The 25,288-nt window shown below is 34.2% G+C and overlaps 2 protein-coding genes across 4 annotated transcripts; one reads left to right on the top strand and one right to left on the bottom strand.

Moving 5' to 3' along the window:
* LOC149651478 (uncharacterized) lies at positions 1–1,767 on the bottom strand. Its single transcript, XM_089848420.1, has 2 exons — positions 1,686–1,767; positions 1–1,385 (listed from the first exon to the last, which is right to left on the bottom strand). The coding sequence occupies exons 1-2, from the start codon at positions 1,717–1,719 to the stop codon at positions 1,171–1,173; spliced, it is 249 nt and encodes an 82-aa protein (XP_089704546.1). The 5' UTR covers positions 1,720–1,767; the 3' UTR covers positions 1–1,170.
* LOC149651477 (uncharacterized) lies at positions 1,664–23,348 on the top strand. 3 transcript variants are annotated; one of them, XM_089848419.1, is made up of 2 exons: positions 1,664–1,805; positions 21,017–23,348. In XM_089848419.1, the coding sequence occupies exon 2, from the start codon at positions 21,067–21,069 to the stop codon at positions 21,991–21,993; it is 927 nt and encodes a 308-aa protein (XP_089704545.1). In that variant the 5' UTR covers positions 1,664–1,805; positions 21,017–21,066; the 3' UTR covers positions 21,994–23,348. The 3 variants fall into 3 exon arrangements, with proteins under 3 accessions (XP_089704545.1, XP_089704544.1, XP_089704543.1); XM_089848418.1 differs by lacking the exon at positions 1,664–1,805 and adding an exon at positions 10,026–10,473; XM_089848417.1 differs by lacking the exon at positions 1,664–1,805 and adding an exon at positions 19,575–20,110.
* Positions 23,349–25,288: the final 1,940 nt, after the last annotated feature.

The raw sequence follows: 25,288 nt of genomic DNA, 5'->3' as shown, positions 1-25,288 counted from the left end.
GGTTGGTAGTCAAGCTAAGGGAGGTCCTTTCCTTTTACACGTAGAAGCTAATTTTTCATCCTCTATGCTTCTAGGAAGCTATAGATGCTTCTGTAGTCGCGTACAATTTGTAATTGTTATAAGAAAGAAGGAAGATAAAAAAAAACTCAGTCGATATTAATTATTAATAGGAATTTTTTCATTAACTCTCCGTATCTACCAGTTAATTAACGAAATTCCTATACCCTCTTAGTCATTACGGTAGTATTTTTAGTATATGCTCTACATCGTATAAACCAAGCTTATTTTATATCTAAATGTTTTTCAGAAGTCGCTTTTTTGAAGTAAAATTAATTCTTTTGGTATTTGTAGATTATATAATTTTCTCAACTACGTTTTTAATTTCTTTAATGTTGAGTTTAGAGAGCTCCACTTGGTTTAACCGAAGGACCAGTCATGGAGTGTTATCAGTGAACTATGGGATTACTAAGGGGGATATTAATATTTAGCTATGGATTGCGATTCCACAAAAAGTATTTGTCAGTTTTAAAGCAACTTTATCGAACTTATTTCTTGTGAAAATCCGGTAATGTAACGTAAATACCTACCGTTAACTTCAATGAACGTACTTCTGAGGACAGTATTCAAGATTTAGCTAGGCAATGGATGTTTGGATCATGAAGGGCAGTAGAAAAAGGTTGGGGGTTAGAATCAATTGCCCCCTCACACACACAGAGAGAAGTCTCGCTAGATCTCACTCTCTCCTCTCCACCATTGGGGCTTGGCACCCCACCCATCTCTCACCCACTTCACATCTCTCTCTCTCTCTCTCTCTCTCTCTCTCTCTCTCTCTCTCTCTCTCTCTCTCTCTCTCTCTCTCTCAGCTTCGTCGCCAGAGAAGAGAATTCTAGCTTCTCCTCAGCCTCTATCATCCCGAAAGCGAGCCAAACGCGTGCGGCGCGCGTTACAGGCGCCTGGGTGATAGTAGTGTCAGGTATAGTAGCGTAACGTTTTAGGGTTAACTTTATTACGTAGTAAAAAATAAAGCCTTCGGGATGTTGCCGTTGACAAATTTTAGACGTAATTTTAAAGTTTATGTTCCCAGGTAGACAATATTTAGCGATACTCGAGTGCTAAAATGCAGTCGGTGGTTTGGTCCCAACCCATCGCTCGCCGTAAACTCCGTCGCTGTCATTCGCGACCCGAAACCCCGGTTACTTTCGCGGGAAAAACGGTTTTAGGCGTTGGAATTTCTCTGACGATGACCGGCGGTCTCTTAGCCGTCCTCGGGTTAACGGGATACTTCGTACGAGGAGGTAACAAGTATTTTTTAGGTTTCGGTGTAGTGGTCGGCGTAGCGTCTTTGTTGACCGGTTTAACCGGTACGAGATCGGTTAGTCGTCGGGCTAAAACCAAGAAGTACATTTACACCTTTATATTTTTCGGTATATTGTGTTTGGGTTCGGCCATTGCCATGATTGTTATGGGTATACTAGTCCTTTATAGTCAACCGACCGTGTTGTTGACGTCGGTCATCGCCGCTTCCGAAACCACGATCGCCGTCTTGGTCACTGTTTTGGCCTCGTGCGGTTCGACAGTGGCTTGCAAAGCTCGCGAAGAACTGACCAACCCTTCCATTAGTCACGGTTCTGGCGAAACTGGCCGAGATATGACCCCAGCCACGGACAGATACCGTTTGACCATACCTCCATCCGATAATGATTCGCCCGATACGGCCATAGCTCTCGTTTCCGGTGGGGAACAGGTGTGAGAGCCCCTAAACTTCCTGCCTGCTAGACACCTACAAAATCGAAAGAGAGAATAAGGTATAGCCATATTACATTCCTCAAGTTGTTGTTGTACGTTTCAAATATCTAACCAATATCCGTCCAAGTTGAATCGACGTAATATGTTTCGAAATTTAATTATTTTATCATAAGGTTCAGAAGAGCTAGAGCTTCAAAATGAACCAAATTACGTCGAAATAGGACCGTAAATAAACTTTTCGCCATCCTTGATGACGTCATGATGGAATGTTATTCGCGTAGTATCGCTTAATTATGAACCACTTTTGACGAGACTGGTTTCATTTTAAAGCTCTTAATTATCTTAATTTGAATATGTATCGCTATTTGACCTTTGACGTCCATAAAACTGACCTTTATGACTGTTTGCTTTACGAATTAATGAATAGAAACTGCTCCTAAGTTTAGCGCTTTTAGGTTAGGCCTTTTCCGTATTCGTGAAAAGGCTTCCTGGTTTGTTCTGTTAATTTAACCCTTACTCCTCTCCGTGCCCCCTTTCAGCTAGCTTAGTTGAGTACTCGTATAGTCATGTATGGTATTCTCTATATGTCCTCTCTGTGACTGGTTGCCATAGGGAACCGAGAGCGTTAGACCAATACCACTTCTAAAAGACAGTGGAGAATAAAGTATCGCGCAATAATACGCCTTATAACCGCGGTTAGACCCAAAAATAGTCCTTGAATACTTCGTAAAGAGATTGACTGTGGCTTTGAGCTTGAAGCGAAATCGGATACCCGATACTCTAACCGAAAATTTCTACGTGTTCTTTAACCTTTACGGTAAGCCTCGGCATCATCCGTAGTTGTTGTTAATATTTATGGTAATAAAACCCTTGGAAGCATTTTTCACCAAACGACCACCAATTTAGCTGAGAGATCTCAATGATGAGATTCCCATGGAATTAAATGGGATTCGCTTCACTTACCGATAAAGCCGGCCCACCCCTAACTACATAGATTTAGTGGAAACTAAAGTTAATTAAATGAAGTATGTTTTTGAAAAACCACATTGAGTTACCGGGTCAAAAGGTCGGGGCGTTATAGTAGGCCAGTATACCCAAAAGATAGTAGGAAATTTGAGACAAATAAATATTGGTAGTTATAATTAGATTAAAAATAATGTAGAAATGTTTCATATTACTTCTAATATACTTCTGGTATTGTTCAGATCGATTTTTGTTTGAAAATGTAAGCTCGAATGTATTTGATAGGTACAATTTCTCATTCCGATAATGTTTTAAAATCAATAGGGTACAGCTGTCGTTCTACACTCTCTTGTAGATTTTTAGTATTTTGGTGAAATCTCACGTTAAGCTTAAAGACAATGGAATCTTTTTTCTTTTTTTTTTTTTTACATTTAAGTTTTTTCTCTTCGCCTGAATAAAAAGAAGTTTTAAGTAGCTACCCGTTTTTGATGGCTCTATTTTGGAGACGATCACGTGGTGGTGGTTGGTTGGGTCTCCTTCCATTCCCCCCCCCCTCTCTCTCTCTCTCTCACTCTCTCACTCTCTTGTTTTACCCAAGTTACCCCTTAATGGCAGCCCTCGGTGATTTGATAAAAATGCCTTAAATTCTTTATAAAGGATAAAATAACCCCTTTTTTCACACATAAAAGTTTTTTTTTTTGGGTAAAATCCAAAAAGGGTTATAGAATACTATGTTGCACGGAATTCTCACCAAAGTTTCGAAGGGGTAGCGTGCTTGAATTTTATGGGTTTTTTAAACGTGGTATTAAATGCATTGTTTTAAGCCTTATTCAAATTTTCCACAAATAATCAAACCATAAGTTTGTCACTGGTTACTGAGACCTTGTCATGAAGTGACGTAGGTGAAACTTCATAGATAGGCTTAGTACAGACTAAATAAGAACATGGACTGCAAAATTAACCGAGTGTTGTCAATTTTCTCTAGCTCTCAGTAAGTCTCTAGCATTACGAAGTGTCATACTTATGCAACATATCTTATAAACTTATGGTTAAACTTAAAAGATAAATTAGCGCCAAATAATATACTTTTTAAGCTAATAAACTAATAAATCTCTCTGTCTAATACAAATCTATGAAATTCAATTAAAGATTAACCCTAATTAATAAATCAACTAGGCTTATTTTAGGGTTAATGTAAGACCAAATCAGATAAACCATGGTTATAAATCAATCTGACTGCTAAATTGTGTTAAGCCTAAAATAGACCTAACACAATATTCTTTCACCATTTCCTTTCAAAGGCAATTAAAAGCGATAGGAAGGTTTTTTTCTTTTCATTTCTTTTGGTTACTATATTAGATACTCTTTGGAACGTTACGTTGCTTTCCCTCATTACCGTTAAAGTTCTTATCATCAGTACTGTTGGGGCAAAGGAAGAGAGAGAAAAAAAATATATCTTTTTGAGGTAGAGATGGGTTTTTATTTCCGGTCCAGAGTGATGATTAGAGGCTGGTAACATTTAGTACAGTAGAAAGAAAGTTACTCTAACAACGTTGGGATCCTCTTTTGGGAAGAGGAGGGATGGATCATATATAAAGGGATAAAAAATAGACCTAAACTATATAACCAAGGCTTAGTTGCAAATTTTGAATAACTCCTTTAAGCCTAATTAATTTTTTATTCAAATAAAACTTTGTAACGTAGTTCAATGTATCAATTTTAACAACCGGAAAAACTACTACATTAAATATAGAAAAAAGCAACCATATGGATTTCATTTTTTCAAAAAGAAAAATATATAAAATAAGCAAAGATTTTCTATTTTTGAACCTAGAAACTCATAATTGGAAGTAAAAAACTTTATCCATTGATTTGGGTTTTCAATTTAGGATTACGACCCAAAAACTATCAATATCACTTAAATAATATCTAAAAAATACGTGTCACAGATGTAGGAGCCATTTTTTAGGTTTAAAACGTGTTATATTTGACCTCTGAACCTTTTTTTAACCTATAGGAAGTTTGGAAGAGGAGCAGGTTTTGATTGATATTGTTATATAACTATATCGATGAAAAGAAGGCCCTGGGGGTGTTTTTCCCCCTTTCCCCTCCCCCATTCAAAGGTCACAGCCAATCGAATCAATATTTGTTCTAGCTTGCTTTGATGGAATTTAATTCGCCAGAAACCTTGTGATATTCCGTAGGGATTGACGATGTTTATCAGTTTAACTCGTTAGTGACTGGGAAAGGCGGTACACCTTTTATTTTCCAACGTTACTGAAAAGGTAACTACCTCCATATAAAACTTCTTTAGAATGTTTTTTTCCCTTGGTCTCTAGGGGCCAAAATGGACCCCAAAGGTTAGCCCTGTCGATGTAAATAAACTGACTGCATCCTTCCCTTCTAAAGCATCTCCTTTTTATGTAACAGCGTGGGGAAGATCAGGCTGACACTTACTTATTTTGTGACTCAGGAATTCGCAGTAATGCCGACGAAAAAAATAGGTATGCTTTATTGCAAACCTATAAAACCGTGGTTTTAAAATTAGAAATAATCAATAATTACAGATATAAAAACATAGTCATTCATTTAATACTGGAAAATGCTCAATACGGTTTTGTTTATTTGTATAACATTTTCCCACTCACTCGGTTTCATTGGTCTGCGGTTTAGTATACCGATTTCTTACATCGACTGTCTCGCGAATTCAATATAAATATGTATTGGTCTGATCTCGCCCACACTCAAAATGAAAATCGATGGCTTACATTTATATTTGTTATTCTGTAAATAAATTTCGAAAGGGAATAAATTGCCATTCATGTTTGACGTTTGAAATTGCCGTAAAATTAGGGAAGATTTATCAATCCGATAATAAAAAAAATAAAATGCTGCATTGCGCATATATAGAAAAATGTTCTTGGATAATTAACCCTTTCTTTCATAAAGAAGAAAAATTAGTAACACGCTAGAATTATCATTAATTAAGGCATCACACCCTACGGTGGCTTAATTTATACAATCTTGCACGCTTCGATAACATTATAATGGATAGAAACCTATTATAACTAGTGATCACCTTTGCGTGTCGTGTAAGAGATCTTTTGTGACGTATATATATAAAGATACATCGCGAAAGATCCCTTGCTGATGTAGCCAAGAATTCATTCGTGTTACTAAGAATATGAATGGGGACGTAACTTAAGTCAAGAAGTGAATCAAGTTTATTAGGGAGAAGGTATAAATTCGCCACATTTCTAGCTTTATCTCCAGTCCAAACGTAGGTCCGAAGTTAATCCCCGCCTCTAAATTACAACCAGGAGCATCTCATTGGTTCTTGAAAACTCACATCAGCGCGAGGTTGAATGACGAAAATTACGTATTTTTCGACTGGAGAGAGGCGAAACAGCCCGGTCTCCTTTTACGTCCCCCCTTGTATTTTGGAAGGGGGACTGGGACTATGGCGCGCGAATACTTAGGCATCTCCCCTACCTTCTCCCTAATAAACTAGATATATTTTTGCTGGACCGTTGTGTCGTAGTCTCTCTGAATATTCTTAGAAACTTTAATGCATTCTTTTGAAGGATCTCCATTAATCTTAGCACGCGACTCCGCAGAAGCAACGTAATTTCTTTGAACAACTTGTAGCCAAGCCAGGAATGAAATAAAATAACAAGGCTTTGATCTGTTTTTGATGTGATGAGATGTAATTTAGACCTACATAAAGGCGTCTAATGACCTTATAATTGTGCTCTGCTCGGTTTGGTCAATTCAATCTTAGGTTTAAATTAACTTGTCTTTAAAATTAGATTTATTTAAATTGACCTAGATCTAATTTGTTCTTTTTAAAATAGAGTTGATGAATTAAATTTCTCTTCTATTACGCGGTTCGTAGTTTACCGTTTGGAAACGCCTAAATTAGACTACACGCCCTTTTTATTTTTATTATCAAGGGTCCTATTATTTAGGGTTGGCAGTAATGTTAGTAAGGCGTTGATTTTTAATACCCCCAATGTTAAAAGCTGCCTTTACTCCATTTGGAGTAATTCAAGTATCAGCAGCTTCGGTTATTCTTCTATTAAGATGTATTTTAGGGAAGATAAACGCTGCCTTTACTATCGTAACTTTTCCTTAAATCCATATATATAATTTTAAATCCGGCATGGGCGATTTTAGAAATTATTGTTTGCGGAAGTTATGTTTGTAATCTGAAAGTCCGTTTCATATAAAATGGGGTGGCTATTTATGTACTTTTGAGTCTATTGTAATCTCGTTATGGTACAGCATCGTTTCTTAAGGTTAATTAAGGAAGTTTATTAATCCTAAAATTATAAAATGCTCCATATTGGAAACTTTTCAATTAATTTCAGTAGATTTAATGAACCTTTAGCAACTCATTTTTTTACGATAACGTCAAATTTATATACTTCTACGAGCCCTGTACTTCAGAGTACTTGAAAAATACTCAAAATTCCTGAACCGTTCTACAGCAATATTAACAACATTAACAATATACTTAGGAATAGTTTTACAAAGACGTCTTTGAATTCAATAATCGTGATGGCTTGCTAAACTCGGGGAAGTTTTTCCCACTTCTTTCTTTTCCAAGAACATTTCTTCTTACACTTAGTAGTTTTCTTTAGAGATATGGATCTTAAAAGTTCTTATTCTCAAGTTTAGGCGGTCATGTTATGTTAGTAGGGAAATAATTGCGTACACCGTTTGAATTTGTAAGGAGTAGCTCTATTTAAAGTGGTAATAACACCTAAAGTCTAACACCGAAAAGTAGTTCAAAATCCAGATGATTTCCAGGTTTTTATTTTTTTTTTAATTTTAAGATTAAGGTCATATTTAGATGACCCCTAAAACAAAGGGCTTCCCTTTACTTTTGAATTGATCATCAGTGTTTCTTTTAACCAAGGCCCATTTTATTCTATAATATAATCTATATGTAGACATAATTCTTGCAAATATATGTGCATATAATTTATGGAGCACGCGTGAATGAGTCCTAATCATTCTTTAGTTTTTGTGCCAGAAGATATAAAGTTATATTCTTTAAAAATGGAGGGAGATGGGGGTACAAATTGAGTTTTTTACACGCCTCGATAACCTACGGATGAAAGTTATCTACCCAGAGAAATTTCGATTATTGAACTCTACTACGGGTCCCTGACTTTCGGGTTATCCATTTATTTTAATTTTGAATTTTGCAAAAGAGTATATTGTATCTTTATTCAAGTATGTTAATTGATATCATAAGTTTATAAGATATGTTCCATACCTATACTTCGTAATGCTACAGACTTACATAGAAGAGCTAGTTCGAGAACGACAAGTGAGAATTGAAGTACTACACTTGGTTAGTTTAAAAGGACTTCCATCTTCCTATTTAGTTTGTACTAAGCCTTTGACAGCGCCTCACCAGGCGTCGCTTTACCTCGAATATAGGACCTACCTCATTCACTTCATGACAAGCTCCAGTTTGTAACCAGTGAAAAACTTATGGAACATATCTTATGAACTGATATTGATATCTATATACTTACTGACATCATTTTTTCAAACAACTGTTTAATGTAAGCCAACGTTAGTAGTGCCATCGAATAAGTAATAATTTTAGTTGTATATAGTCTGGAATTGTATTACTATATAATAGCTAATTAACCTCTCAAATTCAGATTATCTATATTTCAAACCTAATTTGTAGAAGACAAACTTTAGAAATATATTAACTTCATTTAGCTAATAACTTTTCCCTCATACCAAGAAGTGATATCTAGTTTATTAGGGAGAAGGTAAAGATGCCTATTTCGCCTCTCCTCAGTCGGAAAATACGTAATTTTCGTCATTCGCATCGCTCTGACGTGAGTTTTCAAGAACCAATGAGATGCTGGTTGTAATTTAGAGGCGGGGATTAACTCCGGACCTACGTTTGGACTGGAGATAAAGCTAGAAATATGGCGAATTTATACCTTCTCCCTAATAAACTAGATATCACTTCTTGCTCATACATATCAGAGTAGAGAAACATTACCAAACCAAGCACACAATGGACTGTTTTCCAAAACATCTGCGTTATATCGCGTCTAGCAATTATACAAATTAATATGAGTAGGTAAAATTGCCTCAAGGCATTTTGAAATAATGGGGAGATTTGCTGATCGAAAGACAAAGTTGAATTTCCGGCTGGTCCCCTTGTAAAAAAGAAATGTATGGGGTAACGTAACAGTTAGGCTTAACGAAAAACCGATGAAAAAAAGTTTTCCACCCAAAAAAAAAGGTACAGAAGTTATCCCTATTCAACCCCAGTCAAGCGGTAAGCGCGACAGCACCGGCACGAAATAGCGTGCGAAGTTTCAGTTTTTGGACCCTTTTATGCTTCATTCAAAGGGCAGGTGATGGCATTTTATTATGATTTTGGCCTTCTCATTGGTTACCAGACGCCGGTCACGATATCGTTTGAAATGTCAGCTTTTCATAACTCAAAATCCTTTATTTATTTATTTGAGGTTTTCTTTTTGTCTCTCAATTACTTCATCCTCAGTTAGTTACCTGCTTCTGTTGAAGGAATAGTAACCCATCAAACCTTTCGAAAATCGTAAGGATTAAGTACCGCTGACACCGGTTTCATTTAGTTTAACGTTGTTCAAATTTTATTTAGAAGTTAGTTGGTTTATAGCAGACGACATTTAAGCTTTCACTTATCATTTGTGCCGAATTTCTGACGTCATATCCTGTTTCTCAGTTTTCCCAAATCCGAGTAACAAACCTCGTTTTTGACAAATTGCCGTTCTTTAGATGTTTCAGAGCCTGCAATTGGCTAGCCTTGACCAATCAAAAACCCACAGTCCATCTGGTGCGTTTCCTCATTGGTGATTTCCAATATCAAGTTTAATTACCGCTCCCAACCAAAACATTTGACGTCATTACAATCGAAAACTGAACTTGTTAAATTCCAATTTAATTTAATTACAAGATAACAAGTGCTCCGATTGACATGAAGCTTAAATTTCAAAATATATTGTTTTAAAATTTAATTATAAACTATCACTTTAAATAGGTTTAACCTCCCTGAGTCCTGACGCGTCTCGTTACAAAATTTGAAGCATAAATGTCCTCATTCGAACTAGTTTAGGCTTTAAACATACGACGTTTTCGCTTTGAATGGAGATAAACACTATAATATTATTTCAAATCATTTTTTTCTGGAATATATGTCGACCCCCTTGAATCTCGCTCTCGGTGAGGGGGAGAAACTTTATTTTTGATCCCCGAAACTTACTTTAGTATATACTTTAGTTCTTGGCAAAGTCTCTTCGCTGGTGGCCACGAAGTTGTTGCCGTTGGTCTCTCCTCATCTTTTTTAGTTTAAAGCTAATTTAGTACGTTGAAAAAAAGAAGTTACCTCCTATATCTTATAGATTTCAACCGCCCGCGATGTTAGAAGTCTGACGGATTACCGACTTAGTCTTAAATTATGCGTCCCAAAAGTTAGAAGAACAACCCAGAGTTTGTGTTTTGTGTTTGGCTTGATTCAACCGATACCAACCAGAGCGATGTTGTGCAAAGATGAAGAGGTGTTTTCAACTCGGCTCGTGTATCGCGAAGGAATTTCAACCGTTGCGGATGGTTCTCTCGCTAATTAGTGTCGTTTGTCACTTGTCATAAGTATATAGTGCCCCAAAAATGATTGATTTAAGTCTAGACTTCAAATATGTGTCGTGAAACGCGTCGTTTCTTTAATATATTACGTTTTTGAAGGTTTGTTATTTTTCAAATTTTTATTTTCAATTTTATCCAACTTTGGTAAGGTTCTTTTTTTAATTAAATTTAATTATGGTTAAAGATTAATATATTTAATGGTTATTAAAACTTAAATTGAAATGTTTGAGTTTAATATAATATTAATTTAAACGATATTTATTTTGGAATCATTTAAATAAGTATTAATCAAGGCTAATATATAATCCCAATTGAATTTATTATTTATAGTCTTTTAGCTTCTTGGAAGATTTTATTATGTTTTCTTAGTTACTGAAAGACTTTAAATGAACACGTAATTTAACTTTAAAAATGCTTAAATTAAAAAAAATATACAAATTCTTTAAATTCCAATAATTTTAATAGTACTTGAAATATATATTTTAAATTACTTTAGAAAATTTCTTAACCTTTAAAATATTTAAATGACTTCAACATAAATAAATGGATTCAAATTTGAAATTCAAGCAAAATTTAAAGAATTTTAATAAATTTTAAAATCCAATAAAAAAGAAAAAGAAATAAAAACCAAAGTAGGATAAAATTTGCATAAATATTCCTCCTTTCCAAATGACTTTAAAAAGTTAATGAAAAGAAAATGTTCAGATTCCAATCATGTTTTCCAAGAACCTACCCACCACCCACCAACTAAACCCTAACTAGAAAGGAGTCAAGTTTAACGAGTTTCTTTATGGCAAATATACCCCTATTAAGACTGTATTTCGCTATATCAACTTCGGAGAGTGAATATCGATTAGTTTGGTTTAGACGTAACAAGTTTGACTTAGAGTTTGGTAGGTGGGCGTATTCCACTGTACTTAGAGATCACCTATAGACTAGCAATTGATGGATAACCCCTAAGCCTTTTAACTTTATTTGATTCTTAGCTAGATAACCCTTAACCCTTAAAAGATTACCACCACCACCAAAGTTTTATTTCCTTATAAGTGTCGTTCACATCTGAAAGTTTTTGTGTAGCTCGGGTAATTACATTATAAAAATAATATCATGTGCAATATCAGACTAAAATGTAGGTTAATAAACTACGATTTACGACTTTTCTTTTGCTAAACTTACTTTGCCAGTTTGGGTTCTTTAGTCAGTAAAGTTGTATTTGATAGCGCAACAAAGTATACGAGATAAAAAAATCGTGGTTTCTTAAAATATCTTCTTGAAGACATTAAGGCTTCTTCAATGGTTTTATATATGTATGATAAATTTTAAATTTAGTTCTATCTAGTAAATAATTTTATTTATTTTTTTTTATTTTGCCTTGGACACGGGTCAGTAATGTTTACGGCAAGGCGTTTAGTTATATCATAAGTTTATAAATGATATGTTCCTTCCATAAGTATGACACTACATTTACTTCGTAATGCTATCTAGAGACTTACAGCTCGGGCTAGCTAGAGGGAGAACGACAAGCGGTTGGTTAGTTTTGCAGGACTAACATCTTCCTATTTTGTCTGAACTAAGCCTTTGACAGCGCCTCTCTCTCACCAGGCGTCGCTTTACCTCGAATCTATGACCTACGTTACTTCATGACAAGGCCCAGTTTGTAACCAGTGACAAACTTATGGTGAACATTTCTTATGAACTTATGCTGTAATATTTGAGTTAGCGTATGAAAGGAACCTAATTGAGTCTCTCGGGGTTTTTGCACTTTAAATCCGTAGCTTTTATTCAAAGGTTAGGAATTCGAGAGTAAAATTTTAACGTGGATTTAATTGATCAAATATATATACATATTGCCTTGAGCAAATTTACTTTTAAAGTGAGATGCAATGATATAAATCTAAACTTATTTGAGTCCTTTGAGGGTTTACAATAATGTATGCTTTAAATTTAAAAACGTGAAAAGGCAAATTGATTAAGACAATAGTAAGGGAACTAACTAGAACTGATGGTTGTACTAGTTATAAATGGTTACATTTGAAAGATTATGGCTACAAAGTAATTAATTAAAAGTGTCTTTTTAAGATAGTAGACACACTGTATAAAACCAAGAAGCAATATCTAGTTTACTAGGGAGAAGGTTTAAGATGCCTACGTATTCGCGCGCCATAGTCCCAGTCCCCCTTTCAAAATACAAGGGGGGACGTAAAAGGGGGCCTCTCCTCACTCCTCAGTCGGAAAATACGTAATTTTCGTCATTCGCGTCGCGCTGACGTGAGTTTTCATGAACCAATGAGATGCTGGTTGTAATTTAGAGGCGGGGATTAACTCCGGACCTACGTCTTTTGGACTGGAGATAAAGCTAGATTATAAACGTGGCGAATTTATACCTTCTCCCTTATCAACTAGATATCACTTCTTGTCTATACTTTAAATAGAGAAATTAGTTCCAGCATCATAGGTCATGGGGCTATGGAGATATTGTCAATGAACAGTTAGTCAATTAGTTTAATTATTAATTACTTATTATTGGGGTTTTTTGGAATAAATTTTTTAATATCTTGGATTTAAATCTACTTTAAACATTATGATAAAATAACCTTTATATATATGTACTTTTTAAATTTACACTAAGGTCATCTTAAATTCGTTGCAAATTGACGTCAATCGTTTAAGTTCATATCTTTTCAAATGAGCTTAGAACTTAACGTAAAATTTAAGTCGTATTATTAAGTCGAGATAGCAGCGCTGACCGGTTCAGTAAATTAATAACAGACGTCTAACATAAAATAAGAAAGAGAGAAAAAAAATATTCCGGTGACCCATTTAATTTCACAATGTTTTTATTATTTTAAAAGAAAACTAGGTTTTAATACTAAGCGTAGTAGATATCACAAATTCAGACATGTGGAATAAAAAAATTTATCAAAATAAAAAAAAAAGACTTTTGAGGATTTCATAGACCCATACAGCTCAGTTAGAAATTTTATTATTTTTTTCCTATTTCGATAAACTTTAGAACTTTAAAAGTTAAAAATTTAGTAATTTTTAACTCTCTAGTTTTTTTTCCGTGTTAATAAAGTTTCACTATCGGAGCGATAAATTTAATGTCCACTATATTTCTTTTCAAAAATTCAACTCTTCTATCGCTCTACTTTCGATTGAGAAATAGATAGTTACGATTTTAATTGGAAACAATGACCTTTAAATCGTAGCTAATTTAGAATTATCAGGGAAATAAAAGTTTAAAATATTAAGCGTGTTTAGGAAAGATTTAAGATATTTTTCACTATATTTATTTTTAAATTTTTTGGTAACTTTGAGAGGGTTTACGATATTGGCAACTGACTTTAATTCCATATAGGACCGTAACCCATATATATATATATCTTTGAATGTGTTAACCTAACCTAACTAAAGCCATGTTTATACTATAGACACTTTAAAACCGTTTATAAGGATTTTTGTAAATGTCTTATCCATATTTTCAAATATTATTTGCGTTTTATTTTATTTTAATAATATCCCTACGGGTATCGTCTCAATTTTACAATTCTATTTTCTCCCAAAAATAGGTTTGAGAAGGTCGAATAGAAATATTATAAATAGGGTGTATTTCATATCTCCAATTTAGAAAAATATCAAATTATTTTAACTGTCAGAAACAAACTATAATAGGTTTCGACATTTGGATATGAAAAATAACTTAAAAATATCGTCGAAATACGCCCTTAAATTATATTCGGAGAATGCCGAGCGATTTGCCGAATCTCTTTAAATTTTTGAACAGAAACGTTAAGATTAAAATGAACCAAAAGATTTGCATTAAAATCAATTTATTCAAATGAAAATCGTAAACCCAGGACTTTAATGACCATTTCAAATTAGGAAAGAAAAACCTTTTATATATTTATTTTTGGAATATTTGACTGGTTTATTATCTCTAATTAACCTTAATTAAGTTTAAAAATGAATTTGACAGAAAAACATACCGACTGATTTAATGACCTTTATATTTATGAAAAGAAACAGAAATTAAGATTATTTACTGATAAGGCTGACCCTTTTTTTTCTTTCGTAAGGGGTCAGTGTTATATCTTATTTTTAAATTAGAACAAAATTAGAATATCATCTTCCCCCGCTTATACCTTAGTTCTATTTTTTTTATAATTTACAAAATAAATAAAACTTATAAAGAACCGGTTGAGATAATCCAAATATTATTTCTAACTCTAGTTACTAAATTAAGATTTTAATACACTTGAAAAAAAAAAGTGAAACAATGCATTCAGTTTTTGACCTTGCATATTTAAATTTTAAAACGCGACTTTATGATACTTGAGACCGGTTTATACCCCATTAGTTTCTTCATTATAGTTTATTGGCTTGATAATTTTATTAAAATAAAGAATAAGCCCCTTAATCACGACTTCTTTGATGATTTAGCGAAGAAATAAAATTTGAAACCCAATTCACGTATCTCATAGGAAACTCGTCCTAATTTTGAGTTTAAAATAATAAGCTCAAATAAATAACAAATCGAATCTTTTTTAAAGGAATAATGCGTGTTATTTAAAACCAAATATTGATTAATTTTTATATTAAATTAGCTCACTGATTAGAAAATTTTAATTGTAATATTAACCCAAACTTGGAAGACTAGAGCGTTGCCATGTTCCTAAAGTATGACGTCATTTATTTCGTAAAAATCTGCTTGGCGATTAGTTACTTAAAATGAGGCACGTGGTCTAGATGAGCCAATGATATACACACTATAAATAGAGATGACCATACTGATGTACTACCAGGGCCGGAAATAAGAAAAAATTCTTGTAGGACATGTGTCTAGTGACCCCTCCTTTGACTAGAAAATTTATAGGACATTGTCCACTAGTGTGCAAAAGTAGTGTCGCGTGTTCATGGTCAAGCTATCAAAACTTTGGGAAAATTTATTGGTCAAACTGGCCAGTGACCCCCTTAGTTTTTAAAAATATTATGGGACATTTTAAAATTTTATTGAACAGTGTCCAGTGTCATGTGCTTATTTCCGGCCCTGTGTACTACTATCTCTTTATTATACGCGTCTTTCATTGGCTCATCCAAGCCACGTGCCTTTTTTAGAGTAGCGTTTCATAACGTTTTCCACGTCACTTCCTACATGCAGTTGTTTTAACTAAGTAACCAGACTTAGATATCTTAGACGTCTAGTCTAAATTTTTAGCAAAATGACGCGCTAGGAATTATGGGTCTTTCGGTTAAATGACTTTAAAGGTAACTAACCGTCAAAACATTTCAACTTCAACTTGGGTTGAAGGATACAGTTGGATAAATTGGCACAATAAAGTACCTCTGTTTAAAGGACACCCACCTCAAATTAAGTTATACTCTTCCGTACGGATCACCGGTCATTTGGAAGTTAATTTAATGGGTCAGTCAAAAAGGATGGGTCAGAGAATACATACGACTCATTGTGAAAATGTGAAATAAATGATTCGTAGAAACGCCTTCCCAAATTAATTGTTTAGGAAGAATAAAATTTCTTCCAAATTAATTTTAACTTATAGAATGGGTGTCCATTCTACTTTGGTAAAGCCAGGGATAGATTTAATTATAGAAGTAGGAATGGAGAACAGAGTAATCTGGGCGCGCGTCAAAGTCCCGGACGCCCCTTCCACGGGACGGAGGGGTATGAAAGAAGAGGCTGGTCCAAGGAGTAGTATATCGGGCCCACACCACACCCAATCCCCTAAGGAGACCTAACTTAACCTTTGAAAGCGCCTAGCTACTTTCCGAGACAGTTGTTATTGGCCAAAGCCAAACTTGGTCTCTGATTCGCCAAAAAATCCGTCTGCTCTACTAAAAGTTTCTTTTGAGGCGCTGAATCACTTTACAATCCTGGTTCCCAACATTCTTCCTAGTGTTTTTCATTTTAAAGGTCCAAATTGTTAACATTTTAATCATAATTAAATTGGATTTCGTTCGTAATTAAATTTTACTTAATTTTATGTATATATTAGGGGTTATTATAGAAACCTTCACCGAGTTCTTCACTTAAGCCTTGGTAAGTGAATTTTTATTTATTGACGGCGACGCACTCGGCCCTCGTCACAAGTGTTAAAATAACAAAATTGGGTCTAATTTTTAGCAATTATGGTTGCTACAAGACACTGTTTATACCCTGGTTGCCGTAATGACTGTCGCCACAATACCTTATTAATTCCCAATGCTCTCTTCTTCACGAGAACTAGGTTCTACACCAGGTGACCGTAATTTCAAAAACGGATTTGTTTTGTCGTCTGCTTATATCGTCAAAAATTCTCTTAACACTATTGGCTTAAGAGTGTCGCGCAGTGAGCCAATCGTATTTGTCTCACATAGTAGCTAGGGGAAATGGCTAAGTTAGGTCTCCTTAGGGGATGGGGTGTGGTGTGGCCCCGATATACTACTCCTTGGCTGGTCATAGCGACAGATGTAAAAGAGGAATTACGTATTTTTCGCCGTCCCCGTCAGCAACGTCATCAAAACGTAGTTTAAGTGAGCCAATAAGATAATTTAAACTTTTCGTTATTACGTGTTGGAGGGAGGGGCTCTTTACTGGGCTATGAGTCGGACTGAAGTACATACTAACCGTTCTCCATTCCTACTTCTAAATTAAATCTATCCCTGGTAAAGCTTAAACTGAACGGATGGCATCCTACTAGGATATTTTTATTTTAAAATAATTTATTGAATCGGTTTGGGCTGGGCGGACTTAAATTTTATAGTTCTGATTAAAAGCTGCAATTTAAAATAGTGCGAACACAACCATGACACGGTGTCAAACATAGCGATCTTAAAACTTGTAATAAAAATTCAGGTTTCGCAGGATATTATCTAGTTTTTATTTAATTCCCCTTGGCCTAAGTTAACTGAATAACCGTAACCGACTAGAGTCATGTACTAATGGCACATTCCTCCTTTATTCTCTGTAATAATCTATGAAGAATTGACAAGGGATGTCATTACTGCCTTCATATTTTGACCTCATTTTTGTCCTCAACAAATATTTGGCATCGGAACTTATGTTCTAATTAAATAATATCTATAATATCTACAAATTAGTAGTAGTAGTAATTAAAGAAAGGACTTCTTTAATTGGGTATTAGAAGGCTTAAAAAATTATATTTTATTGAATAGGTGACGTTATCTCTTTTTCTTTTCTGAAATCGGAAGTTCATCTTCTTTAGATAAATTTAATTGACAGCTCTTAAATTTTGGTAGTAGATAAAAATTCGATTGGGTTAAAAAAAATTACAAAATTAAAAAAAAAAATTACCGGGAAATCTGTTTCCGCGATTGATTTTAATTGCAATATCGCATCAGATTATTGGATATCTGACGAAATTTGAAATAGGGTTAGGTAATGTCAGTTCGTTAACTTTTTGCGGTGTAGAAAAACCTTGAACACTATTAATTGCCTTGGGCAAAATATTGAACTTTTACTATATTGGTTTTGCTTTATTATTAAGTAGTGAAATTCCATGAAACTTGGAGCTATTACTGCATTGAATGTATTATTTTTCATGGAATAATCATTTTCCTAAAAAGAAATAAAATAAAAATTCAGTATTTCCATCAAAAAATTTAACTTAGAATGAATTTCAATTCGATTGTTGTACAATACAGCCCGTGAAACTTGGAGCTATTACTCCATGGAATTATTAATTCTCGGACTTCACAGTAAAATCAGAAGTTTTAAATGATAAAAAGTTTGTACTTCTTGCAAAACTTAAACTTATGGAATGAGTTTAATTTCGATTGTTGTGCAGTAAAACCCATGAAACTTGGAGCTATTACTCCATAGAATCATTAATTCTCGGACTTTTCAGTAAAATCAAAAGTTTTAAATGATAAAAGGTTTCTACTTCATTCAAATATTAAACTTATGGAATGAGTTAATTTTTATTTTTATTGTTGTACAGTAAAACCCATGAAACTTGGAGCTATTACTGTACGGAATACTCTCTCGTGGTATCACCATTTCTTCGTAGACTTATCTTAAAATTCAAACACTTTTCTCTTAAGAGTTTACCTAAATAAATAAAACATGGAAATACCGAATTATATCCCAGGAAGAGTGGGTTGTTTTTTTAATGTCACTTATTATCCCTAATCCTCGGGGCACATCCGTTATACATATTATTATAAATAAATGAAACATACATTGGCTATATAGGAAACATAACATTTACATTTTCAAATAATATTCTTTTGAAATGCATCCAGGTCACGCTGAAACAAACGTGTTTTAATATTTGTGGAGTGCAACGTGTGTATGATTGTCATACACAGTAAATAAAGACCAGTCGTTTTCCCATTAAGTTTAGCCAAAATTCGACTTCCCACTCAAAATTAATTGGGAAAGGGTTTATTTTAGAAAAGATGAATTAAATACTAGTTCGAATGCGGAGAAAATTATTTGAACTTCGTTCTGCCTCTCCCTGTGCAGAACGGTTTCGTATTCTATTGTTAATTTAAGACCAGCTATTGGTTTACATCAGGAATATGTACAGCTAATAGCATAAGTACATAAGATATGTTCCTTCCATAAGTATGACACTTTCTATACTTCGTAATGCTAGAGGCTTACAGCTCGAGATAACTAGTTCAAGAACGACAAGCGGGAATTGAAGTACTACACTCGGTGGTTAGTTTTGCATGACTTCCATCTTCCTATTTAGTCTGCATTACTAAGCCTTTGACAGTACCGCCTCACCAGGCGTACAGTACGTCCCTCTCTTTACCTCGAATCTATGACCTACCTCATTCACTTCATGACAAGCTTCAGTTTGTAACCAGTGACAAACTTATAGCCAACATATCTTATGAACTTATGCTATGAGGAATCGTTGCTTAGACATTTTCACTCATAGGCGCGGATTTTTTGGGTAGAGCTAAACTAATTATTATATATATGATGAATTTTACCTCGGTAATAACTTTAGATAAATTTAAATTATTCAAAGTTTTTAAACTTTGAAATGAGTCGTATTCAAATTGATTAAATAAAGGCTCGTATAAAATGAATTCCTATCCGCAATATTTACTTCCAAAACCCTTAATTAAAATTTTCAAAATAAAAATCCTGTTAATTTAGTAAAGTGTTACACAGTTATCCCACGACTTATTTTATTATGTAATATATTATACTTAAAAACATTTTAATTAAAGAAATTAGAAGAAATAAAAGAAAAATTACATCCTTATACCCTCATTACGATGATGTTTCTTTAATTATAAAAATTAAAAGAATCAAGATTAAAATTAAAAATGTAACGCACGAACGCTTCTAAACGAATAGTATACATCGTTATGTATACACCCATGAACTTGAAATATTCTTAAAATTAACAACATTTTGCACTCCCGGCTTTGAAAAAAACCAGAATTATAAGGAAATTCAATAAAATCTGATAAGATAATGTAATCTTGTAGCTATTTCCAATCCAGATTCGGTTATGTTTTAGAACAGGAATGACGTTAGGCCTTTGCTCGATTCAACCGAGAAAAATATCTAATCTTTTATAAAGTTTTGAGGTAGAAATGATCCTTATTCATCTCTTTTTTATGATACTTGCATAACCATCCATCACTCTCTTGGAGGGACCATTTTTACCGTAATCACCAGCTAAATATTACTCTATAATAATAACGCTTGAAATAACAAAGGCTCTAAAGGCTTGTGCTTAAATCGCTTGAAAGGGTATGTATTTTACTATCAAGTTGAGTTTGCATTATGTTTAAAGTTAGATTTAACTGATTCCCAAGCTTGAGGAATTCACTTCTCCCGTATTGAATACTCAGGATGAACTGAATTATCTAAGCTAAAGTTAGTCGAGCCGTAACTTTTGGTTGCCCATTCTAGTCTATTATATTATTCATATGAAATTTTTTTCGCTTGGCTAATTTTTTACATAGAATTCTTTCCAAGATGAGAGTGTAGGTCTACCCATTTTTTCTAGTCTACTTTTTGATTAGGTACACACCATAAGGAATTTATAACTCGCTCTTGATTGCTCTAGCTATTTTTGATGTCTCCCGTACCTTTCTTTTAACAAAAGGTCCAAAGTTACTTTTTATTTTACTACTCGTTTTACAATTTCAAAATTGTTAAGGGGTAAAAAGAAAAAGAGTTGAAAATGTTTTAACTTTTTCTGTTTTCTACTATTGTTAGTGACATTTAGGTCTCAGGATGTTGTTTTAAAATTATTTTATTGGGAACATGGTTCTTTGTGTATCCGCGGATTTTGAAATTGGTTCAGTACTTTTATTTTGTTTAGAAGGTATGATGGAAGTTGTTTATTGGTTAAGTGGCAGTGAAATGATGGGAAAAGTTGTTGAGTCTTACGGGAAAATTCCAAGAAACAATTTGGAATTTGTAAATATTAGTTCCCAAAATGTTTTTGGAAAGTTATCTTGGTTAAAAATATAGCGATTTTTTAAAAAATATTATTTTGTAAAGGCAAATAAATTTGTGGTAATTCTATGAATTTGGAAAACGAAAAACTTGGATATTGGTTGGAATCTGAAACATACGCCCTCTCCCTTCCTGTGCATGACAATTTTAAACTTGATGGAATGTAACCTCATTGCGTTAAACCATTTATAGCGGGTGTTATTTGAAAGGAGAAGAAGGAGATATAAAACATTTTTCCAAAGATGGAAGAAATCTACGTCATAAAATTACGTGGACTTCCTCCAGCGGCGGGTGCACCGTCATCTTCTACCAGTTCCGAAACCCGGGACCTTTTGTTGGACGCCATTTTAGGCTTAGGAGTCGCTCATTTGGTCCTGGGACTCGTCTCGTTTCTCTTGGGTATCCTTGGACTCGTGGTCGAAGACGATACGACACGAACTGGCGCGGGAGTATGGTGCGGGATAATTTTCGTTACCACTGGCCTGAGTGCCGTAATAGCGGCCAAAAATCGAGAATGTCTCAAAGCCAAAATCAAGATGCGAGTGTGTTTTTATTGCAGTTGCCTCTCGGTCGTCATGGCGGCTGTTTATCTGGTCATAAGTTGCTTAAGCGTTTCGTTGTTTCATCAAAATCGTTCCGAACCCGCTAGAATGGCGCGTGTCGGTGGTAACGCGATAGTGACGGCTTTTGTCGAACTCATAGTGGCGACCCTAACAATCTTCGCGTCAGCTCGCGCCATATGGCCTTGCTTTTGGTTATCCCTGCGTCTCTCGGAGCAACGCTCCATAACCAAACATAAAGTCATCGTCTCCGCCGATGTCCTGGGTAGTCCCTTGGGTCCGAAAGAAGCTTTGGAAGCCGTGCGTCACGTTAGTCCCAACTGCGTCATATCTTTTAAACAAGTTGACGACCCTCAGAAACTCGAGAACGCCAAAAGGGTCGAGGAGTACGTTCGAAACGGTTGCGTTTGGAACAACGACGATGATAGCGCTTCCGATTACAGTTCAAACAGTAGCTTTCCCGAAGAGGACAATTGCGTTGATTACGTTTGTGGTGAAAATTGGAAGAACGAAACGGTTGAAGTCGTTGCCGTTCGAAGTAACGTACCTGGTGGCCAAAATGAACTAATTCCTTACTACCCTAAAGATTACAATGTTACTGGATGCTAAAATAAAACATTTTAATCATGGCCTGCCTAATTGTTAATGGCTGGTTTGCTAATTAACCAGTCACCTTTTTAAAGTCCACGGTGCGAGAAGGTACTACCACTGTACAGAAGTTAATATATTATAGAAAATTCAAATTTATTCCCTCGTACACGTTCTGGTTGCATGGTGTACTGTTAGTCTAGAATGGTCCACGATGATGATGATGTTATTTGGTTTTTGGATTGAAAACCTACGGTACCTAACCAGTGTCCGGGTCGTGACAGTGACGTGTGTCGAGTTGTCAATGCAATTTTTGCAATAGGATTGCCAGCGGAGAGTTTAGAATGTAGAGTTTTTAGAATAGTCAGGCTGAAATTTTAGGAGATATCATGTAGCCTAGTATATCTATTGATTAATCTGATTAATCTTAACATAACGAAAAAGGTTCTATGAACAGTTAATCGCGATGGACATTGTCCAATATGACGTCATAGAAATTTGGCCATCATATCTTGAACTTAATCCTAATATCTCGCGTCGTCCTCTGTTAAGTCCGCTTTCAAGTAAAATGACAGCTACGTCATGAATATGGTAATAGAATCTGATATATACGCCCCCTTTTGAGTTTGACCCCTAACTGACCCCCTATGAATTACGGTTACGTCAGAATTGTTACCGAAAAGTATTATAAAGTGGAACCAATTAACAAACATACAATAAAGGGCACAAGTCTTTAAAAAAATACCACCCATTGCTTAAATGTTGTTAATATTGAATGATAAAAAGAAAAATTTAATGAAAAACAATTAAAAATATTATAAAAACCTTGTTAATTTTTATTTTTAATCATTAAAAATTGACAAATCGCGTTTGATTGTTTTTTTATATAACCTTTGACTCAAAGTGTTATATCTGAAATATATATATGAATATATTACACAGTCCCTGAAATTGACCCTCTATAAAAAAACCCTAATAATAATACTCTCCACAATTTTGCTGGAATTAATATTTTATAAAATTACATAGGTCTATTTTTCGACGATGACGTAAAAAAAAAGTTACCGAATATTTGAGATCGATAGGAATTAATGATTAACTAATTAATTAACTTTAGATCTGATAAATATTAATTAAACAAATTAAAATCGGAACATCGCGAGAGTATAAAAACAATAACGGTAGAGAATCGTTAGGCCTAATACGCTAGACCATGGGTTTTTAAAAATATTACATTCCTTTTTACAGCTCGGAATAAGAATTTCAAATATTGAATTTGATAAAAACACAAATTGTCAAATTCATCTTTGAAATTTATTGTACGTAGCCAAAATAATAATAATAATAATAAAAGACGATGAAATTTCAAGTTTTTTTAAAATCCAGACGTTGAATTGTTTTTACTTGAAAATTGATTAGGCCTAAAAATGGCCTATTTTATTGGTTGTATGTGGAAATTTGGCCTATTTTTCGAACGGATTCCTTTTAAGCGCTGCGTCGTTATTTTTAGGCTTATAATAAAGTAATTTTTTTTATATTTTAAGTTAAGATTTGAATTTTTATAAGGTTTTAATTTTAATTAGTACTAGGCCTTTAATTTAAGATTAATATTGATTAGAATAAGTCTTATTTTGATGTTGATTAATGGCGACCAAAGTTAGTAATGATATCGTTGAAGCTCTTAATTCCCTGTTTTATTATTAATTTGCTAAGCCTAATATCAAATTGTAAATCCATGTCTTCGTTAGGTTAGGAAGCCAATTTTGAAATCATTGAGGTTGACTTTAACCCCAAACACCGAAGCCTTTGAAATAATCGATTTTTTACCAGATTTTACCAGCTTCATCCGGTAATGGCATCCTATGTTTTCTATAGGTAGACTCTAACGCTGTTGAACCCAATCCACTGCCATTACGCTTCCGTCAAAAAGACCTTTCATAAGAAGCTAGCGACACCTACTATTAAATAAGTCAATTATTACTAAACATTATAATTAAGATAATTTTCGTTTCATTATGAGAAGTAAGATCAATTTTAGCTAATTGGGGAATTTTATTTAATTTTAATTAAATAAATAAAAATTAAGAGCTTTTTTGTATAGATGGCGCTGAAATCGTGAACAATTCAAAAACCTCGATCAATGGAGGGATACCGCTGTTTACATTGGGTATCGCTCCGCCTGGTTCCCCTCCAGGTACAAGGGAACTACTTCCAAAGTAGCCGATGAAAATTGTTTAATTACCATCAGAACTAATTTAAAATTTAAATTAACGGATGCCTATGATAGTTTCGTTGCGCTAAACTGGAAATAATTTTGAAATTGTTTTATGTTGCATTTCATATTGTAATTTACATGTTAATTAGTGACACCACTAATTAAGTGACAAAAATATTTGCTGAAGTTGATATAAGTCAACTGCTGATATATAACCGAAAAAAAGAGAATATACATAAGCTTTTTTCCAACTGTATTTTTATTCAAATTGGAAACGATTTCAAAGTCAAATTCGAAGGTTGGAGCGCTCAGCAGTTAGAAAAAAAAAACCGAGGTGCTAATCACTCACACACAACTATTACATGTAATCACGTTAGCACTGTCAAGGGTAAGACTACACGAATCTCTTTAGTACAGTCAAAGGTACAGCGTCTAGACAAGAACTCATTGATGTTACTAAGAAAATGGGAACCTACAGTACCATCATCTCATACGTTGTAGCGAAATTTCGTCTGCTTTTCTTTGGTTCTAACACTGATAGAATTTAATTAGGCCTACTAAATTTGTGGAAATGATTGTAGAGGCTGCTGTAATGTATGTAAACATATCCTCAAAGATGCAGCCAGCTGCTTGAGCGTGAATTCTAGCTGTACAGTGACTGGCCCCTCGGAAGAAAAGAAAAAAAACCCAAAATGAACTTTTTAATATCCGGATTTTCAGAATCAAAATTGATTTCCCGGGTTATTTGTAGACCTAGCTGAAAATAATATATTAGAATAGAATTGCTAAGGCAATCGTGGTACCATCGGGATCAATTTACACTAGCTTATTTGGACTTACAGCTGAAAGGAATTAAAAAAAAAAAGAAGAAGAAATTCTTGACTGGTCCATTGACGTCATAAACGGCTTAGTTCGAAACATTTCAGTAACTGACAAGATTAAGAGTTCTTCCATTTTCTAACTAGCGTTTTACGTTTTGTAGGGTATTAACGTCAGAATTCTTTAATCCCTTGGTAGGAACGATTACCCTTGTTTTGTTTTCATACTGCAGAGGAAAATCGGATTTGGAAAAAAACTGTCGCCTCGTTTATCCGATATTAA

Source organism: Phalangium opilio, unplaced genomic scaffold (genome assembly GCF_054372755.1).
Source record: "Phalangium opilio isolate 3A_F unplaced genomic scaffold, DU_Popi_V2 ptg000082l_1, whole genome shotgun sequence".
In the NCBI taxonomy this organism is placed as follows: domain Eukaryota; kingdom Metazoa; phylum Arthropoda; class Arachnida; order Opiliones; family Phalangiidae; genus Phalangium; species Phalangium opilio.
This window is presented reverse-complemented; position numbering and strand designations above follow the sequence as displayed.